The 17,305-nt window shown below is 36.1% G+C and overlaps 1 protein-coding gene and 1 long non-coding RNA gene across 35 annotated transcripts; one reads left to right on the top strand and one right to left on the bottom strand.

Moving 5' to 3' along the window:
* LOC104730543 (diacylglycerol kinase 6-like) lies at window positions 1,552-3,168 on the top strand. The gene is made up of 7 exons (XM_019234076.1): window positions 1,552-1,775; window positions 2,036-2,152; window positions 2,233-2,361; window positions 2,450-2,535; window positions 2,638-2,752; window positions 2,839-2,887; window positions 3,032-3,168. Exons 1-7 carry the CDS (start codon window positions 1,554-1,556, stop codon window positions 3,139-3,141), a joined length of 828 nt encoding a protein of 275 aa, XP_019089621.1. The 5' UTR covers window positions 1,552-1,553; the 3' UTR covers window positions 3,142-3,168.
* On the bottom strand, window positions 2,922-16,865 carry LOC104730544. Of its 34 annotated transcripts, none has more exons than XR_002034656.1 (53): window positions 16,764-16,865; window positions 16,547-16,671; window positions 16,246-16,376; window positions 15,872-15,943; window positions 15,518-15,786; window positions 15,355-15,398; window positions 14,364-14,536; window positions 14,208-14,285; window positions 14,013-14,094; window positions 13,750-13,921; window positions 13,564-13,657; window positions 13,376-13,468; window positions 13,162-13,305; window positions 12,950-13,063; window positions 12,781-12,857; window positions 12,630-12,684; window positions 12,367-12,437; window positions 12,150-12,275; window positions 12,025-12,059; window positions 11,747-11,860; window positions 11,472-11,667; window positions 11,056-11,146; window positions 10,678-10,950; window positions 10,506-10,584; window positions 10,295-10,379; window positions 10,084-10,200; window positions 9,822-9,998; window positions 9,611-9,712; window positions 9,409-9,523; window positions 9,222-9,301; window positions 9,039-9,104; window positions 8,813-8,890; window positions 8,659-8,742; window positions 8,435-8,535; window positions 8,239-8,328; window positions 8,047-8,174; window positions 7,894-7,956; window positions 7,620-7,745; window positions 7,471-7,528; window positions 7,075-7,140; window positions 6,924-6,981; window positions 6,733-6,781; window positions 6,516-6,636; window positions 6,390-6,421; window positions 6,112-6,227; window positions 5,873-5,959; window positions 5,679-5,783; window positions 5,437-5,506; window positions 5,266-5,327; window positions 5,069-5,165; window positions 4,874-4,974; window positions 3,299-3,412; window positions 2,922-2,936 (listed from the first exon to the last, which is right to left on the bottom strand). It is a non-coding gene; the product is annotated as an uncharacterized LOC104730544 (long non-coding RNA). The 34 variants fall into 34 exon arrangements; XR_002034640.1 differs by lacking the exons at window positions 2,922-2,936; window positions 3,299-3,412 and adding an exon at window positions 4,414-4,791 and having other exon boundaries at window positions 9,822-9,871; window positions 9,958-9,998; XR_002034643.1 differs by lacking the exons at window positions 2,922-2,936; window positions 3,299-3,412 and adding an exon at window positions 4,414-4,791 and having other exon boundaries at window positions 11,472-11,572; window positions 11,648-11,667.

The raw sequence follows: 17,305 nt of genomic DNA, 5'->3' as shown, positions 1-17,305 counted from the left end.
GCATTATCTTAGAACGATTTCAAAAAGCAAATAAAATAACAACAAAACAAGAGGGAAGCTTTATTTTTGTTTGTTAAATTGTTGGTGGAAAGCTGTGCAACAAACTTTGAATAACCATATCATCATCACCTTTTATCACAAGAGAACCACACAGGCTTCTCCGGAGGTTCACACCAAAGCTATTTTGTCCATATTTTTAAGAATATTTTCATAGCTTTCCTAACATAGCAATGTGTGGGTTCATGAAGAATGAGACACGTGGAAAAATAAATGTGTTGTGTGATTGTCCTTTTCATTTCTCTTTTGCATCATTTTCATCTACTCTTAGGTTATGTTTCTGGATTGGTCAGCAATAGCATCAGAGTTTTAGCACACAAAAAAATCGGTCAGCGTCAGAGATGATGTAAGTCAAAGATTGTGTCAAGTCATCGCATTAGGAGATTCTCGAACAAGGCCTCTCACCACAGCGTTTTAATTAATGGGCTACTAATGGACTTAAGCCTTACATTGTAATGGGTTTATGTTATGCTATTGTTGCCAGGTTGTTTCCATCTAACTTATAATTTTGCAATGTATTAATAGCGTTTAAACCTTATTTACCTTATTAGAAAACATGATGACAAAAAGTAATCTTTGTAGGATATCTACATATGTATAAATTCATATAAATATATGAAAGTAGTAGTAATTGGTTTGTAATAGTAAATAGTAAATACTAAAGATAAATGTACCTTTTTTTTTTTGTCAACAACAATATCACTTTGATACATTAAAACAATATATACAACCTGATGATAAAAACAATATTTCTAAATTATCTAAATTAAATTTGTATAAATTAATGATTTATCTAAACAATATTTCTAAGTAAATACTAAAGATATATACAACTTGATGATAAAAACAATATTTCTAAATTATCTAAATTAAATTTGTATAAATTAAATGATAAATTAATGTATTAAACTAGTAATTAACTGGTATGAAATATAACTTAATACTAGCAAATTTTTTTTTTTGTGGGTTTGGTTACCTATTAATGAATGTATAAAAGATGATAAATAAACTTAACATTAGTACCAAAAAAAAAAAAGCTAAATAGACAATGGATTCCACTCTATCTCCATGTCAGCAGTAACTAGATTTTTTTTTTTTTTGACGATAGTCAGCAGTAACTAGATATTGCATGTGAAAGATGACGTTTTAGAGTGTGCAGACAGGCAATTAATATTAGTGGTAGTAATGTTACCTATCAAAGCAAAAAAATCACTTTGTCTTAAACTCTTAATTAGCATTAACCAAAAAAAGGAAAACAAATCTTGGTAAATATAATCTTCAGGATCCTCCATATAAGCTCACGCTTTCAAGATTCCTAGTTTAATTTGTACATACAGACACAATTAATTTATTTTTTATATTTTTTTTTCAACCCTCTAGACTAGATATATATGATGGTTTTTGTTCTGATGCTTCTTCGATCGTATCTTTTGCATGATTAACATTGTCGATTTTAACTATTTTTATATGTGAATAATAGTACTGCTGATTTATATATGACGACGAGCATGGAAAAATACAAGAATTTATCAGATTTTCTCAAGAGATTCTACATTCCTTCGTACGTTCTCTCACCTGATGAAGCCGAGCCTTTGGTGCAACCTAGTAGTAGTACTCCACCGGAGAGCCCGATCCTCGTATTCATCAACTCCAAAAGCGGAGGTCAACTAGGAGCTGAACTCATCCTTACCTACCGCACTCTGCTCAACGATAAGCAGGTCTTTAATTATATCAATTTACCCTAGCTAATTAAACGATTCGTTGGTCTTTTGGAAAAATCTAGAAAACGATCTTGAATAATTGATTTCTTCTTGATTACGGAATCCTGTATTTTTTTCGACCTAAAACCCTAAAATCAAACTTTACTGAAATATTACAAATATTAAAATTACAAAAGAATGGTCTGAATTGATGTAATAAAAAGAAAAGAATGGTCTGAATTACTTAAATCATATACTATATCACGTTTGTTGTGTAGGTTTTTGATCTAGAGGCAGAGACTCCGGATAAGGTGCTGCAGAGAATTTATCTTAATCTAGAGAGGCTAAAGGACGATGGTTTCGCTTGCAAGATTCGAGACAAGTTGAAAATAATCGTGAGTTATATTCTTTGGTATGTAGAAAAATAGTGTTTATAATTAAGTGATTATAGAGCATGAGTTATGTTTTAAATCAGGTTGCAGGGGGAGATGGAACAGCTGGTTGGCTCCTTGGAGTTGTCTCTGATCTTAAATTATCTAATCCACCACCAGTTGCTACGGTTCCTTTGGGTACAGGAAACAACCTTCCATTTGCATTTGGATGGGTTAGTATAAATGTTCATATATATTAGACTGGTTCACATGAATGTCACCATCATATGTTTTCAAAGTCTTATAAAATTTCATCTTCAGGGTAAGAAAAATCCTGGAACAGGTAGGTCTTCCGTGGAGTCCTTTTTGGATCAAGTGATCAACGCAAAAGAGATGAAGATAGACAAGTACTTAACACATATATATTCCATATATTCTCTTATAATTTTCAAATTATATACTTTAATATTTGGGTTGATATATGTATTCATTTTTTCATCTTAATTAAGTTGGCACGTACTTGTGAGGATGAAGGCACCGGAAAAAGGCTCTTGTAATCCTATGCCACCTCTTGAGCTACCGCATGCATTTCATAGTGTTTTACCATCAGATCAAGAATATATGGTAAGATATATTATCATCTTCTCTTGGGACGCACCATCTCTTCCTTTTCTACTTAATTTTATGATCAGAATTTTCAAAATTTCCAGGAAGGTTACCAAACATTTCGTGGGGGATTCTGGAATTACTTTAGCCTTGGTAAGAATTTATGCTATTTACTCTTTTTTTTTTCCCTCCATAAACAGCACTGTAGATAAATGATATCATGTCATTGGATTTATAAGTTAGTTGTAAATATGACTTGTCATTACAATATCAGCCATTTAATCAATCTTACTGCAGGAATGGATGCTCAAGTATCTCATGAATTTCATTCCCAGAGAAAACGTCACCCAGAAAAGTTTAAAAACCAGCTGGCTAATCAGGTTTACATACCCTTTTTTTTTTTTTAACCTTGTCTTGATCAAGTGATGTGGCTCTAATGTTTTCATTAATGGGACAACTTGTGCCTAATTCACGCGATTACATTTTATAGTGTAAACTAAAATAACAAAAAAAACTAACAAGTAATGTTTCCAATTGATTTACATGACGTTCCAGAGCACATACCTTAAGCTTAGTTGCACACAAGGATGGTTTTTTGCCTCTCTTGTTCACCCTTCTTCACTGTAAGTATCAATTTCTTGTTGCTTATCCATTAGTTGTTTCCTCTCTTGTTGGGATCTAAAACCCCGAAAACAGAAAGAAGTCAATGAAAGCTCTAATACTATATGGCGTGCAGAAACATAGCTCACCTTGCAAAGGTTCAAATTTGTAACAAAAATGGACAATGGAATGACCTTGACATTCCCAAAAGGTAACTATATAAATAGAAGGTTATACGAGGCTTCTTGTACAATGATAATTAGTTAACATTGATCTTTGTCCTGGCAGCATTAGGTCCATAGTATGTTTGAATCTTCCTAGCTTTTCTGGAGGACTAGATCCTTGGGGAACACCAAATCCCAAGAAACAACGTGATGTATGCTTTTAACATTCTCTTCACATTGCTTCAATATAATCTAAATCTACTAAAAACAATGTTTTACTTTCTTTGTGGATGTCTCAACAGAGAAGCCTAACTCCACCATTCGTTGACGATGGACTCATCGAAATAGTTGGGTTTAGAAATGCTTGGCATGGTCTTGTTCTGCTCACTCCAAATGGTCATGGGACAAGACTTGCACAGGTAAGTAAATTTAAAGTTGTATAAGACAAAATTGTGAGTAAGCCCACATTTTAAACCCAACATGTGTGTGTGTGTGTGTGCGCGTTTTTGTATAGGCAAACCAAATCCGGTTTGAATTTAAGAAAAGTGCAGCGAAGCATGCATACATGAGAACGGATGGAGAGCCATGGAAACAACCACTTCCACTGGATGATGAAACTGTGATGATAGAGATCTCACATCATGGACAAGTCAACATGCTTGCAACCCAAAATTGCTGCTCCAAAAGCATGAACGAGTCTTCTTCCACAACCCCGGTTTAGTGATGATGAAGATGACTGATCCAAAGTTCTTGGATATTTCTTTTCGTAGATATTCAGTTGTTATATTTGACTCTTAAAACAATCTTCCACCTTTTTTTATGTGGCTTCTGTGTTTAGACTTTAATTTAAAACTCTAATCTCGTTGGGATGGTTTTTTGTTCCAGAATTTACTAGAAACATTTAAATCAAATCTCTTTCTTGTGCTCGTATATTAATTACTAACGATCAACCAACCTCTATTTCTTGTCCCCTGTTCTTAATCCTAATGTTCAGATATCCAAATCATAACAAAATCACACAGTTATGCGGCTGTTCTCTAGAATGTCCAAAAGTTGACTTTTATCTCCAGGTGAGCTAATTAAACAGACTCCTTTTTTTCCGCAGAAGTAAGATGCTCTCAGTATAAGTCCCTATGTTGAAAACGTTATGTTTCATGCATGCTGATTCATTCTACAGTTACTGTGTGGCCCTTGTGGTCGCGTCCCAACAAACACTTGAAGATTGGGTTTCAAAGCAAGGGATAGACTTCGCCAAGAACTGTGCAAAATCTTTAGGTTTTCGTGTAATGATGTCTCAACAATCAAAGCAAAGGTATAGCAGGTCTCAGATTTGCAAAGACTTAGAAATTTCTGAGATTAGGATGAGGATGGTTACCTGAGGCAGAACTTGCAAAGACTTAAGAGACCTGCACGAAGCTCAACTGAAGTAACCCCTTCTCAGGCCTCAGATGCTTTTCATTGTTATCCCATTTGTACCTTAAATCATACCAACATGAAAATATGAGAAACTGTATTTCCCAAACAAAATTTAGAGCGAAATACATAAGTTGGGACAAGAGAGAAGTCATACCCTCCAATGGCTCCAAGAAGCACTGCATCTGATTCACTTTAACCTCAGGATGCTCTGAAGCCATTGTTGTGACTCTTTTCCTCCACAACATTGATCCCTGCACCCAAAGAAATTTCAGGAAAAAAAAAATGGATTATGGATTTATTTCATCATTTTCTAATTTAGCTGGAAGTTTACTGCAGTTATCAAGAATGTACCTCCAAAATAGTTGGCTTGTGGCCCTTGTCAACAGAACATAGTTAACCGCACCTTTGCTAACCTAAGCAGAATCAGAAACAAGAATGCTATTGAGCAACTCCTACTTTAACCAGACATCAAAAAAAAATTCCAGCAAGATTAAAAGTCTCGTAAATGCGAAAACATGATACCTCACTTGCAGAGTAGGGACTCGGTACACATATCTTGGATCCGTTTTACGCAAAACACCATGGTCATATCCTGAAAGGCAATCAAAGAAATTCCTTTCAGAAAGAATTATACTCTAAGACTGATTTTCGTCTATAACTCAAGTCAAGTTTAGATGCCAAACCTTAAAATGTATATATAGCTGAGACAAGAGGTCACTAGTCACGACATTGATACTTCTTATACAAGGATAAGTGACACGTACCTGGACAATTTCATTAAGACCGTCTTCCCTTTGCAACACCTCTCTGGCCTTTGTCCTGATTTAGATGAAATCTGGATCGAACCTCTAATAGAAAGACTCCTATGCCTGAAGAAAGAAAGAAAAGCAACTTTTTATATACAAGAATTCGAAATAGTAAACCAAGACAAGTTTAAACTAAGAACACGTAAGCATACCGTTGAATACTTTGAGTAGGAAATCAACAAATTAATAGAAGGAAAATGTTTTCTCTGGGCAAGCTTTTTGTCCAAACCCCAGAAGACCTGCAGAAGAAAAGAAATAAACATAAACAATGCTAATACGAGTCTGCGGCAGTTCTAAAACCAAACACCATCTGGTTTATCTCAATCAAGATATGAATATGTATATGTACAATGTAAGATAGGGAAGCAGCCATGAACGACATAATTATTACATGCATAATACCAACGGAAGCAGAAGCCACATGATCTGAAAAGTCTCATCCAGGAGGTGAAACTGCACCAACAATAACACTTTCATCACGTACAGATGTGGGAAGTCCATAAGAACCTAATTTATGAGAAACCATCAGATCAAATGTCTGAATTGTATGAACAATATGCAGATTCAGAATGGGAGAAATAAAAGCCATTTCATTTCCTCTCACTCCACAACCAACATACACAACAGCATGGGAGTTGGAGTACTATGTATATAAACCAATAAACTTACATGTCACCACCAGTTATTGTGTCTCCCTGTGACTGCAAATAAAGTTGAATTCAGTTGAGCATCAAGATTAACACCATATGAACACTTCAATACATAGAGAGATATGCAGTCAAACAAACACATCACCAGAATTGATTGGGCTAGGAACTAGTCCCAAAGACAATCTTTTGTCAAGAGCTGGGACAGAAATACCGCCGAGGGATGTACACATCACATGATATTCTCGCAATCGTTCTTCAAAGGCCTCCTATGAGATATGAAACAAAAGAACCGTGAGAACAGATGAATAGCCCTAGAAAAGAGAAAATAAAGAAAGCCAAGATAAAGAGGATAACTCACGAACCTTGTACGAACATGATCGTTAACTGTTAATCCGGCTGTTTCCTAGTAAACTGATAAAAAGGAAGAAGTTGTCAAGTATCAGTTAAGATATATTACTTGTACAGACGCACAGATGCAAGTATTTGACAAATAAATTAGTTAGGTAGTAAAGTAAAATTGCACAAAGAAGCACAAGAGAACAACCAAACAAACCTTGGATCGTAGCAGAATCTCCTTCAAGATAGGGGTCATTACTTGGCTGGCTCGGAACCTAAGAGAGATAAACAAAATCATCAAGTGATAGTTAATCAATGGAGAAGAGAAGAGGAGGATTTGCCAATAAAATAGAGGTCAGAGAAGAAACCTTGTCCGAGTGATTGGACCCATAGATAGATAAGGACCCACAATTCATGGAGGCCATCTATATATCCTGTGAAGTATAACAAGAGTCAATCAGAATGTATCCAAGAATTTAATCCAGGTTACACAATTAAGAAGAGACACTGTACGACAAAGTTTACTTGCCTCATCCACAATAACGACATTGAAATGTTTTGCAATCAGTAAGTAAAAACGCTCAGCTGTCGTCAACCAGTAATAATACTCAAAGCCTAAATTAATAATTATATCTCGTCACGATCACAGTTACCAAATTATTTAATCAGATGCAACAGTTACAGAAGCACATATGGTGGGAGATAAAAACAAGGGAGTAAATGTAAAATTACACAAAGAAACACAAGAGAAGAAACAAACGAACCTTGGATCGTGGCAGAATCTCCTTCAATATAGGAGCCATTGCTTGACTGGCTCGGAACCTGAGAGAGAGAGAACAAAATCATCAGGTGATAGTTAGTCAATGGAGAAGAGAAGAGGATTTGCCAATAAAATAAAGGTCAGGGAATAAACCTTGCCGAGTAGTTGGACCATAGATATATACTATGGGAGCCATCCACCTGAAGGGCCATAACACCGCTAGCACATTGAGTCATTGGACTGTCGAAGGCAGAGCATCAATAACTTTGTAAACATAATCTGCAATGTAAAATGAAGCATAAACTAGAGGTATCTTTGAAACAATCATAACACTAGTTTATAATTAGCATCGGCTTATTTGCTAAGCTTTGATGAGTGATGAAAGTAGAGATCACAAAAACACAGAGCAGAGACATGAACTACAAACCTGGCACAGCCGCATGATGAGCAACTCTTTTGACAGCACCTCAACTTGCTCTTTGCTTGGCACCTACATCGAAAAGAGATAAAACTGTACCTTAGGATCATATAATAAGGGAAACAAAATTGACATGTAGAAACAGAGAGAGCTAGAAGAAACCTGTGGATGGTGACATAAGCCTCATGAGTTCTTTCATCTGAGGACTATTATATCCCAGCATGTGTGAAAATTTTGCAGCATAACCCAAAGAATCATCTAATGGAATGATGCTACAATACTTGTACATCCTGCAATGTTAATTCATGAAACTAGAGGTGACAAAAACACAGAGCAGAGACATGAACTGCAAACCTGGCACAGCCGGACGATGAGCCAACTCTTTTGACAGCACTTCAACTTGCTCTTTGCTCTTTCTAAAACCCACACCAAGAATCAGAGATCCTAAAACACCAGATATAAGAAAGTTAGACAAATCCAACAAGAAACAACATGGTGAAGTGAGGAGGGATGAGACCAAATTATATGCGAAGATGTAAAAAAAGCAAACCTCTGGTTTTAGTTCGCTTAAAGTAAGAGCCCGATTGAAGGCTAACAAGGCCATCTCCTTGGACATATATTGCTTGGCTGCAGTTTTGGCTGGCCCGGAACCTGAGAGAGAGCGAACAAAATCATCAGGTAATAAATACTGTAGTTCAATGGAGAAGAGAAGAAAAGAGGATTTGCCAATAAAAACAAAATCAGACATAAGTGAAGGATGATATGAAACAAAACCTGGAGGTGCTCTTCTTGGACATTGGGAAGAGAGAGTGTCAATAAGAAGAGAGAGTGTACCTTTGGGAAGACTTGGTCTAAGACCTTCAAGGCAAACAAAACCAACCGATCAGTGATGGACTGACTACAAGAGTGTCAATAAGAGAGAGCGTACCTTTGGGAAGACTTGGTCTAAGACCTTCAAGACATACCTAAAATCTCAATCAGCATAACCACAAACAATGATGTCAGCCTGTGGATATGCAACCAAAACCCACATAAATAGATAGTGAGACAAAGAGATCATAACATAAAGCTAAAAGGTGTATAGATGTGAGGTAACCAGAAGATAATAAAAAAAATAACAGACGAGAAGAAAAATTAACCATATCAGAGTGTACCTTTGGGAAGGCCTTCAAGGCAAACGTATAATTCCAACCAGCATAACCACGAACAATGATGTCAGCCTGTAAATATATGCAATCAAAACACAAACACATAAATGTACAGACGAGCTTTATGAAGATAATGAATTCACATAGAAAGAGAGTTTGACGTCATAAAGAAGGGTAAATCAGACATACCTATAGCAATGTGGTGGGTAAAACTAGGAGAACAGGAACAAACAGCACCATTATCAATTCCACTTCGTCTCTCAGGGTCCCTACAACAAATAATAAAATTCCCATTTAAATCAAACTGCAAAATTAACAATGATCAGATAATAACACAAAAATCAGACATAAGTGAAGGATGATTATGAAACAAAACCTGGAGTGGAGGTGTTCTTCTTCTTGTTGTTGTTGGCTCATGGATGGAATGGTGTCATTCAATGGAATTAGTTGTACACATATGGTCTCTAGCTTGCTTGAATAATGATGATCTCCTTAAAAAGAAAAAGAAACCAAAAACAACAACAACTTTAAAGCAAATTTTATCGATCAAATCAGTAGAACCAGTTTGGTGTTGTTACCTTTATAAGCAAGCACGTTAACGACGATTGTGTTCTGAATCTACTTCATTCTTCAGCAAAAAATCATCAACGAAAGAGTCAAATAAATCAATCAACGCCCACCTGTTTCACAGAACCAAAAAGAAACAAATACAAAACTATATTCACACACACTAAAGTCACTAACTAAGTCAGAATCATAGAATTTATAAGAAAAGAAAAGAATACATACCTCTCTCTCTCTGACTTGTTTGCTCTCTCGTCACCATTATAATGCTTCAACTGAGAATTAGAAGACAAAAGAAATTTCAAATCACACACCACAACAACTCTTGATGTAAGCCTGTGGTTATGCAATGAAAACACACATAAAGGTACGAAATTTATCATATCACTCCCCCTCCACGATCTGCATCAAAGAGAGACATAGATTCATTAAAAAGACACTGAATATAAAAACTAGTAAAAAAAAGGAACAAAGTTAAGGAACAAACTCTTGTAGGAAAGAATCTGTGGATCATCGATCTCTCATCTGAATGTGTGTAGACAGCACGAACAAGCAATAAGGTTTCCTAGCGTAATCCAGTCATCCCTTCCATTCCACCAAGTACCTTCACAAATACCACATAAAAAAGGAGTACAATATTTTGTAAGAGAAAGCCTTCATAATAAAACAGAGCAGATAAAAATCGTAGGAATCCATACCTTATCAACAGTGATCGATTACATAGATCAGAACACCAATCGATTAGCACTAAACACGAGACAAGCCCCTCAAAGTGTATATACCCTGAAATAATGAAATAATAGTTGCATCAAGTCAACACACTTAGAACGGGAAGGATGGGGACTTGATATATTCAAGACGTAGGATCTAACCAAGTAATTATAACTATAAAGAAAGAGTTATCAGTACCCTCATTTGGATCAAGTAATGAGGTTTCCTAAAGCAATCCAGTCATAACTCTCTTCCCACCAATAACCTTGCTTGCATCCTGAAGAAAAAAGACACAAAAATCTGAAGTAAATCCACAATTACAGAATGTAGAGAAACATAAACTGGTAAGACAAGTGTTTGGAACTGTAACCTGAGCAGCAGACGCAATCTACTTATATGGTTCTAGCTTCATACGCAAACCATTCATTTCCACAATGTTTTTTCTTCTCTTCAAACCCTCACACACATTAATCTCGATGGTCCGCATGTACGATGGTCCGCATGTACGAAACAGAGATATGTAATTTCACTTATACAGAAAGAAAGAAAAAAAAAAGATTAAGAGGAAGAACACTACCTGAAGATGTAGCGCAGAGAAGACAACGATCCATCATCAGAACCATTAACCTCCGAGCAAAGCATCCTCCACAATTTAAAATAAAAGATCCAAGAGTTAAAATCAGATGAACACAATGATAAGATAAATAATATAAACTTTTAAGAAAAGATGATCGAACAAGAAAAAAACCTGTCGCATATCCGTGTTACTTTGTCATCATGTTGTAATGATTTAAGAGTGTACTCTTCCCCATATATAACCACGTCGGTCCATAAGCAAGCTGTAAATTGAAATCATCATCAGAATACTTAAAAAACATCATTCACAAAAAGACATATCTTAAGATAAAGTTTCAATCAAAGATCTCAAGTTGGAGCACCTTAAAAAGAATTGGTTTGCAAAATCAGACAGAGACCATCAAAGAAAAAACAAAGCAGAGTTATATGTTACGAACAAGCATGGGAAGTAAGTAAAATTTAATCGATGTTAAGACAGACGAGTACGAGTTGTTGTGGCATAAATAAATAAAAGCTGAAACTACATGATCTCACATGCAGGGACACAGAAAGATAATATGTGCAGATAGATACAGACTTATAGCTCACCTGCTGAGTCAATCTGTTGTCCACCATTAAAGACTTCTAACTCACCTGCTATGTCAAATTTTCCACACAAGCTTGGCTGCAATAGATTCACGTCCTGGAGTCTGCAAAAAAAAATTGTAGAAGAAAAGAGTCATATGAAAAGTCTGTTAGCCATATAGCAAGAAATATATTCTGACTTGAGTTTCTTCAGACGGTCCTGAAATTGGAAAAACAACTTATGAGCAAAGTGGGACGGTAGAGCTTATATGCAACAACAATTATAAGGAGAACATTACCAGGTCGGTAGAGCTCTGCATCTGAAGCCTATCTGAATTGCTGAGCAAGATTACTGCCCCCTGGTTACAGAGATCAGAACCCCAATCGATTAGCATCACGTCAAAGTGTATACCCTGAAATAATGAAAAAAATAGTTGCATCACCTCAACACACTTAGAACGAAAAGGATGAGGAATTGATATATTCAAAATGTATGATCTAACCAAGTAAAATTATAAGTAGAAAGAGTTATCATATGGATAAAGCAATGAGGTTTCCCAAAGCAATCCAGTCATACCTCTCATCCCACCAATAACCTTGCATGGTTGCATCCTGAAGGAAAAAAAAGAAGACACAAAAATCTGAAGTAAATCCACAATTACAGAACTGTGGACTGGTAAGACAAGTATTTGAAACTGTAACCTGAGTTAAACAAAGCAGTAGACACAATCTCCTTGTATGGTTCTAGCTCCATACGCAAACCATTCACTTTTACAATGTTTTATTCCTTCTCTTCAAACCCTCCTCACACACATTAATCTCGATGGTCTGCATCAAAGAAACAGATATACGTAATTTGACTTATATAGAAAGAAAAGAAAGAAAGAAAAGACAAATTGGTTAAGAGGAAGAAGACTACCTGAAGAGGTAGCACAGAGAAGACAAGGATCCATCAGACCATCACCCACCGAGCAAAGCATCCTCTAAAATCTACAATAACAGATCCAAGAGGTAAAAATCACATTGAACATGATCAAACAATAGAAAGTAGAAAACACAATAAGACACTGGAGAAGAAATCAAACTTCACCAACAATAGCAAATCTCATAAACTCATTAAGGGGAAAGAAAAAGAAGAAGAAGAAGATGTAGCAAAGAGATATATCAGAAGAAGAAACTTACCAAAACAGATGATGAAGAGAAAGATTCAACAACAGAGAAAACCCCACTCTGCAATCTGCATTAAAGAGAGAAGATATTTTTAGCTTTTGTACAAAAACAACAAAACAAAGTGGAAGAATTTAAAGCTTGCAGTGCCAGAATATAAGTTCACAAGTGTTTGCAGCAATGTAAAGAATTTCATTTGGCTGCATTGTCTCCGTAAAATCTACAGGAGGCAAACACCTCGACCTGCATTTCAGTATTTAAACACATCAGATCCAATACAAAAATGTTGAAAGTTTGTATATAAAGTTAAAAGTTAAGAGCAAAACCCAACTAACCTTCTCCTTTGATAGACTGAGAACAGCAGTAGAAGCACTCACCTCCGAAATCCGGCAAAGTGGACCACCATTAAGCAATATTTTCATGCAAGCTAGGCCATTCAAAGTCCCATCCTGTAATGCATAAAAAAAGAGAATGCATAAGATCCACTAAAGTTGATTTCTCTGTCATTTATAAAAAGAGATGATTGCATCTAAGAGTTTTTTTTTACCTCTGCACCAGCAGCGAGCACAGATCCCTCCGGATTGAACGCATGAGCCAACTGTTGTCCTCCAACATCTCTTTAACTCTTTAAATAAAATTCATCTGACTCTTATTATCCTCTCGTGGGCTCTCCTTGCAAATTGCATAAGATCTGCCACACAAAACTAAGTAGGTCAAGCAATGACTCAGATAAGAAGCAGAAAAAAAATGTTACCACTTACAGGTTGTTCCGAGAGAGAGGATCGTTGCTATCATGGACAGAGCAAGGTCCTCCGATCCACACTTGCAAAACGACACTGGCTTGCACCATATCTCTAGGTCACCAAAGATTCAGAGAGTTAGAAGACAAGAGAATTATATAAATATAATGAAATAATCTAACAGGTGTCAGGTGGTGAATGTTACTTACACAGATGGTGAAGCAGGAGGATTACGAAGAACACGAACTTGTTGAGGTATGTTATGAGAGTTTCCAATTCTTCAAAACCATCTCGGATCTGCTTCTGCACAATTTAATTTAGAAGAAACGTCAGATAGAAAGAGAGCTCCTACCTAGTCTTAGCTAAGAAGTTGAATATCACAAAAATTTGTATACCTTGGTCGGAGTTGAAGATGAGATTAGTTGTAGTGAGAAACGCCATGGTCACAACGAAAACAGCAACAACAAGGTCCAAGAGATTACCTGAAGATGTAGCGCAGAGAAGACAAAAATGATCTATCGAAGTTCAAGACCATCACCAACCGATCAAAGCATCCTCCTCCACAATCTAAAATATATAACAGAGCGAAGAAGAGTTAAAAATCGCATAAACATAATATAAAAAAAGGCCTTGAACGACTCAATTTTAGAAACCAAACCCTAGAAGAAAAATCAACATGAATTAGAGTGACAACGATCAGTCAAATCCATCACCGATCAATCGTACCATCCTTCACAAATCTAAACCAACAAAACAAAAACGAGAAGTTAATAACATGTAATTAGAAAAAAACCACCGAATCAAAGAGACAAGACATAATCAAATAGAGATGGGTTTAATTAGAAGAAGGAACCTGTGAGAACGTGCCTAAAGACGTAGCAGCCTGGAGAAGTTTACGCCATGATCATATCATAATTGGGTTCCAAAACACCTGCAAAAACAAACAAAGAAACGTAAGGAACAGAACAAAAAACGAAAGTAAAAGATGTATTAAGAGGAAGAACAAAACCCCTTGAAGACGTAGCACATAGAAGTTTGTTTCCATCAAAGCCTGTCAAAGAGGCTTCATGTTCTTGATGCTGTCTGGGATATAACAAAGGGATACTGTCAAAGAGGCAACATGAAGTAACGACAGAGCAAAGGAATCCTTCAAGATAAACTGAGACATGACAGCAACGTAATCTGGAAACACACAAGAAACAGAGGACCAACAACTAGCCAAAATTAAATAAAACAACTGATAAGGCAAAAAGGTGTATAGATGTAAGGTAACCTGAAAGTTGAACTTAGAAATCAAACGCACTCCCACACAGAAACCTTAGTTCCTCGTGATCCGCATCAAAGAGAGAAAGAAGTTTTTTCACTTATATAGAAAGAAATTAAGTCATAAATTAAGAGGAAGAACACTACAAGAGTGTCAAAAGAAGAGAGTGTACCTTTGGCTTAGGGAGACTTGGTCTAAGACCTTCAAGGCAAACCTAGAATTCCAATCAGCATAACCACGAACAATGATGTCGGCTTGTAAAATATGTGCAATAAAAACACACACAAAAAGGCATCAAAGAGAGATATAGATTCATTAAAAAGACATTGAATACAAATAATAGTTAAAAAGGGACAAAGTTTAAGAACAAACTCGCATAGGGGATAATCTGCGGATCATCGATCTCTCATCTGAATGTCGTGTACACAGCAAGAACGTCATCTGGGAATATACAAAAGCAACAGAGGAGCAACAATTAGCCAATATTACATCAAAAAACTGATAGGCAAAAAAGGAAGAAGACTACCTGAAGAGGTAGCGCAGAGAAGACAGGGATCCATCAGAACCATCACCCACCGAGAAAAGCATCCTCCACAATCTAAAATAACAGATCCAAGAGGTAAAATAAGAAGATGAANACGTAATCTGGAAACACACAAGAAACAGAGGACCAACAACTAGCCAAAATTAAATAAAACAACTGATAAGGCAAAAAGGTGTATAGATGTAAGGTAACCTGAAAGTTGAACTTAGAAATCAAACGCACTCCCACACAGAAACCTTAGTTCCTCGTGATCCGCATCAAAGAGAGAAAGAAGTTTTTTCACTTATATAGAAAGAAATTAAGTCATAAATTAAGAGGAAGAACACTACAAGAGTGTCAAAAGAAGAGAGTGTACCTTTGGCTTAGGGAGACTTGGTCTAAGACCTTCAAGGCAAACCTAGAATTCCAATCAGCATAACCACGAACAATGATGTCGGCTTGTAAAATATGTGCAATAAAAACACACACAAAAAGGCATCAAAGAGAGATATAGATTCATTAAAAAGACATTGAATACAAATAATAGTTAAAAAGGGACAAAGTTTAAGAACAAACTCGCATAGGGGATAATCTGCGGATCATCGATCTCTCATCTGAATGTCGTGTACACAGCAAGAACGTCATCTGGGAATATACAAAAGCAACAGAGGAGCAACAATTAGCCAATATTACATCAAAAAACTGATAGGCAAAAAAGGAAGAAGACTACCTGAAGAGGTAGCGCAGAGAAGACAGGGATCCATCAGAACCATCACCCACCGAGAAAAGCATCCTCCACAATCTAAAATAACAGATCCAAGAGGTAAAATAAGAAGATGAACATAATAATAAGATCAAACAAGTATCAAACGCTAGAAATATGTGCAGCATTAGAGATACAGAGCAAAAAGGGGAAAGAGACAGGGCGTTGTGCATCAGGTTACTAAAGGGAAAGAGAAAACAGAAAAATAAAGACCATTCTCTCAAGCATTATTGGAATATTAATAAATCAAACTTGCATGTGAAGGTTAGTAAGCATTTGAAATGAGCTAGAGATGCAAATAAAAGCTAAAAAAATACAAAACAAAGGAGCTAGAAAATTACCAGGTCTGTAGAGCTTTGCATCTGAAGCCTATCTGAATCGCTGAGCAAGATTGTTGCAGCCCCTGGTTACATAGATCAGAACACCAATGGATTAGCATCAAACACAAGACAAGCCCCTCAAAGTGTATACCCTGAAATAATGAAAAAAGTTGTTGCACCAAGCCAACACACTTAGAACGGGAAGGATGAGGACTTGATATATTCAATGTAAGTAGTGGGATTTAAGAACAACCTCAAGCATCAGAAGATATAATTGACGACTTCATCTTTAAAAAAATATGTAAAGGTGGTCTACACTAACCTGCTGTTCCGGAGAGTTAACTCTTGTAGCTGCGACTTCAGGTCATTGAATGATTACCTGAATGTCTGTATGCATCAAAAGAATCTAAAAAAAAACACTAAAAAGAGACAGGAGAACACGATGGTCTGCATCAAAGAGAAAAAGATATATGTAATTTCACTTATATAGAAACAAAGAAAGAAAGAAAAAACAAATTTGGTAAGAGGAAGAACACTACCTGAAGATGTAGCGCGCAGAGAAGACAAGGATCCATCAGAACCATCACCCCACCGAGAGATCAAACCTCACCAACAATAACAAATCTCATAAAGTCATTAAGGGGAAAGAAGCATTATTTATAGATGAAGAAAGAAGTCTATAATTATTTATGACGGTCACGATTTCATCATCTTAATTTTCAACGCTCCAGATTAAATAGTTCCTTTAGTCAAACATCTTTGACTCCTTTCTTTCCTTTTTCTCTACTTTCTTTTTTTCTTTTAAACAAAAACAAAATCTATTTTCTTTTTTGAATTTAGTATCTTTTTTTCACTGACGAAAATCTAACCAAACAACGAAACTGACAACAATACTGCAATATATGGACCGACATTTAATGGGCTGGGCTTACTACTTTACTGCCGCCATATTGCTATTTTACTAAACGTTGTCGTTTGATATTAACGATTGTAGAATTGGATTTGATGATTTTGTATGTAATCTGTGACCAGATAAACCGGTTAATAACCTGGTTTTGTTACATAATCGTAGTAACTTTCC

The sequence above is a fragment of the Camelina sativa genome, chromosome 12, assembly GCF_000633955.1.
Source record: "Camelina sativa cultivar DH55 chromosome 12, Cs, whole genome shotgun sequence".
NCBI classification, from domain to species: domain Eukaryota; kingdom Viridiplantae; phylum Streptophyta; class Magnoliopsida; order Brassicales; family Brassicaceae; genus Camelina; species Camelina sativa.
Note: the sequence above shows the minus strand (reverse complement) of the source record. Positions and strands in the feature narration are given on the sequence as shown.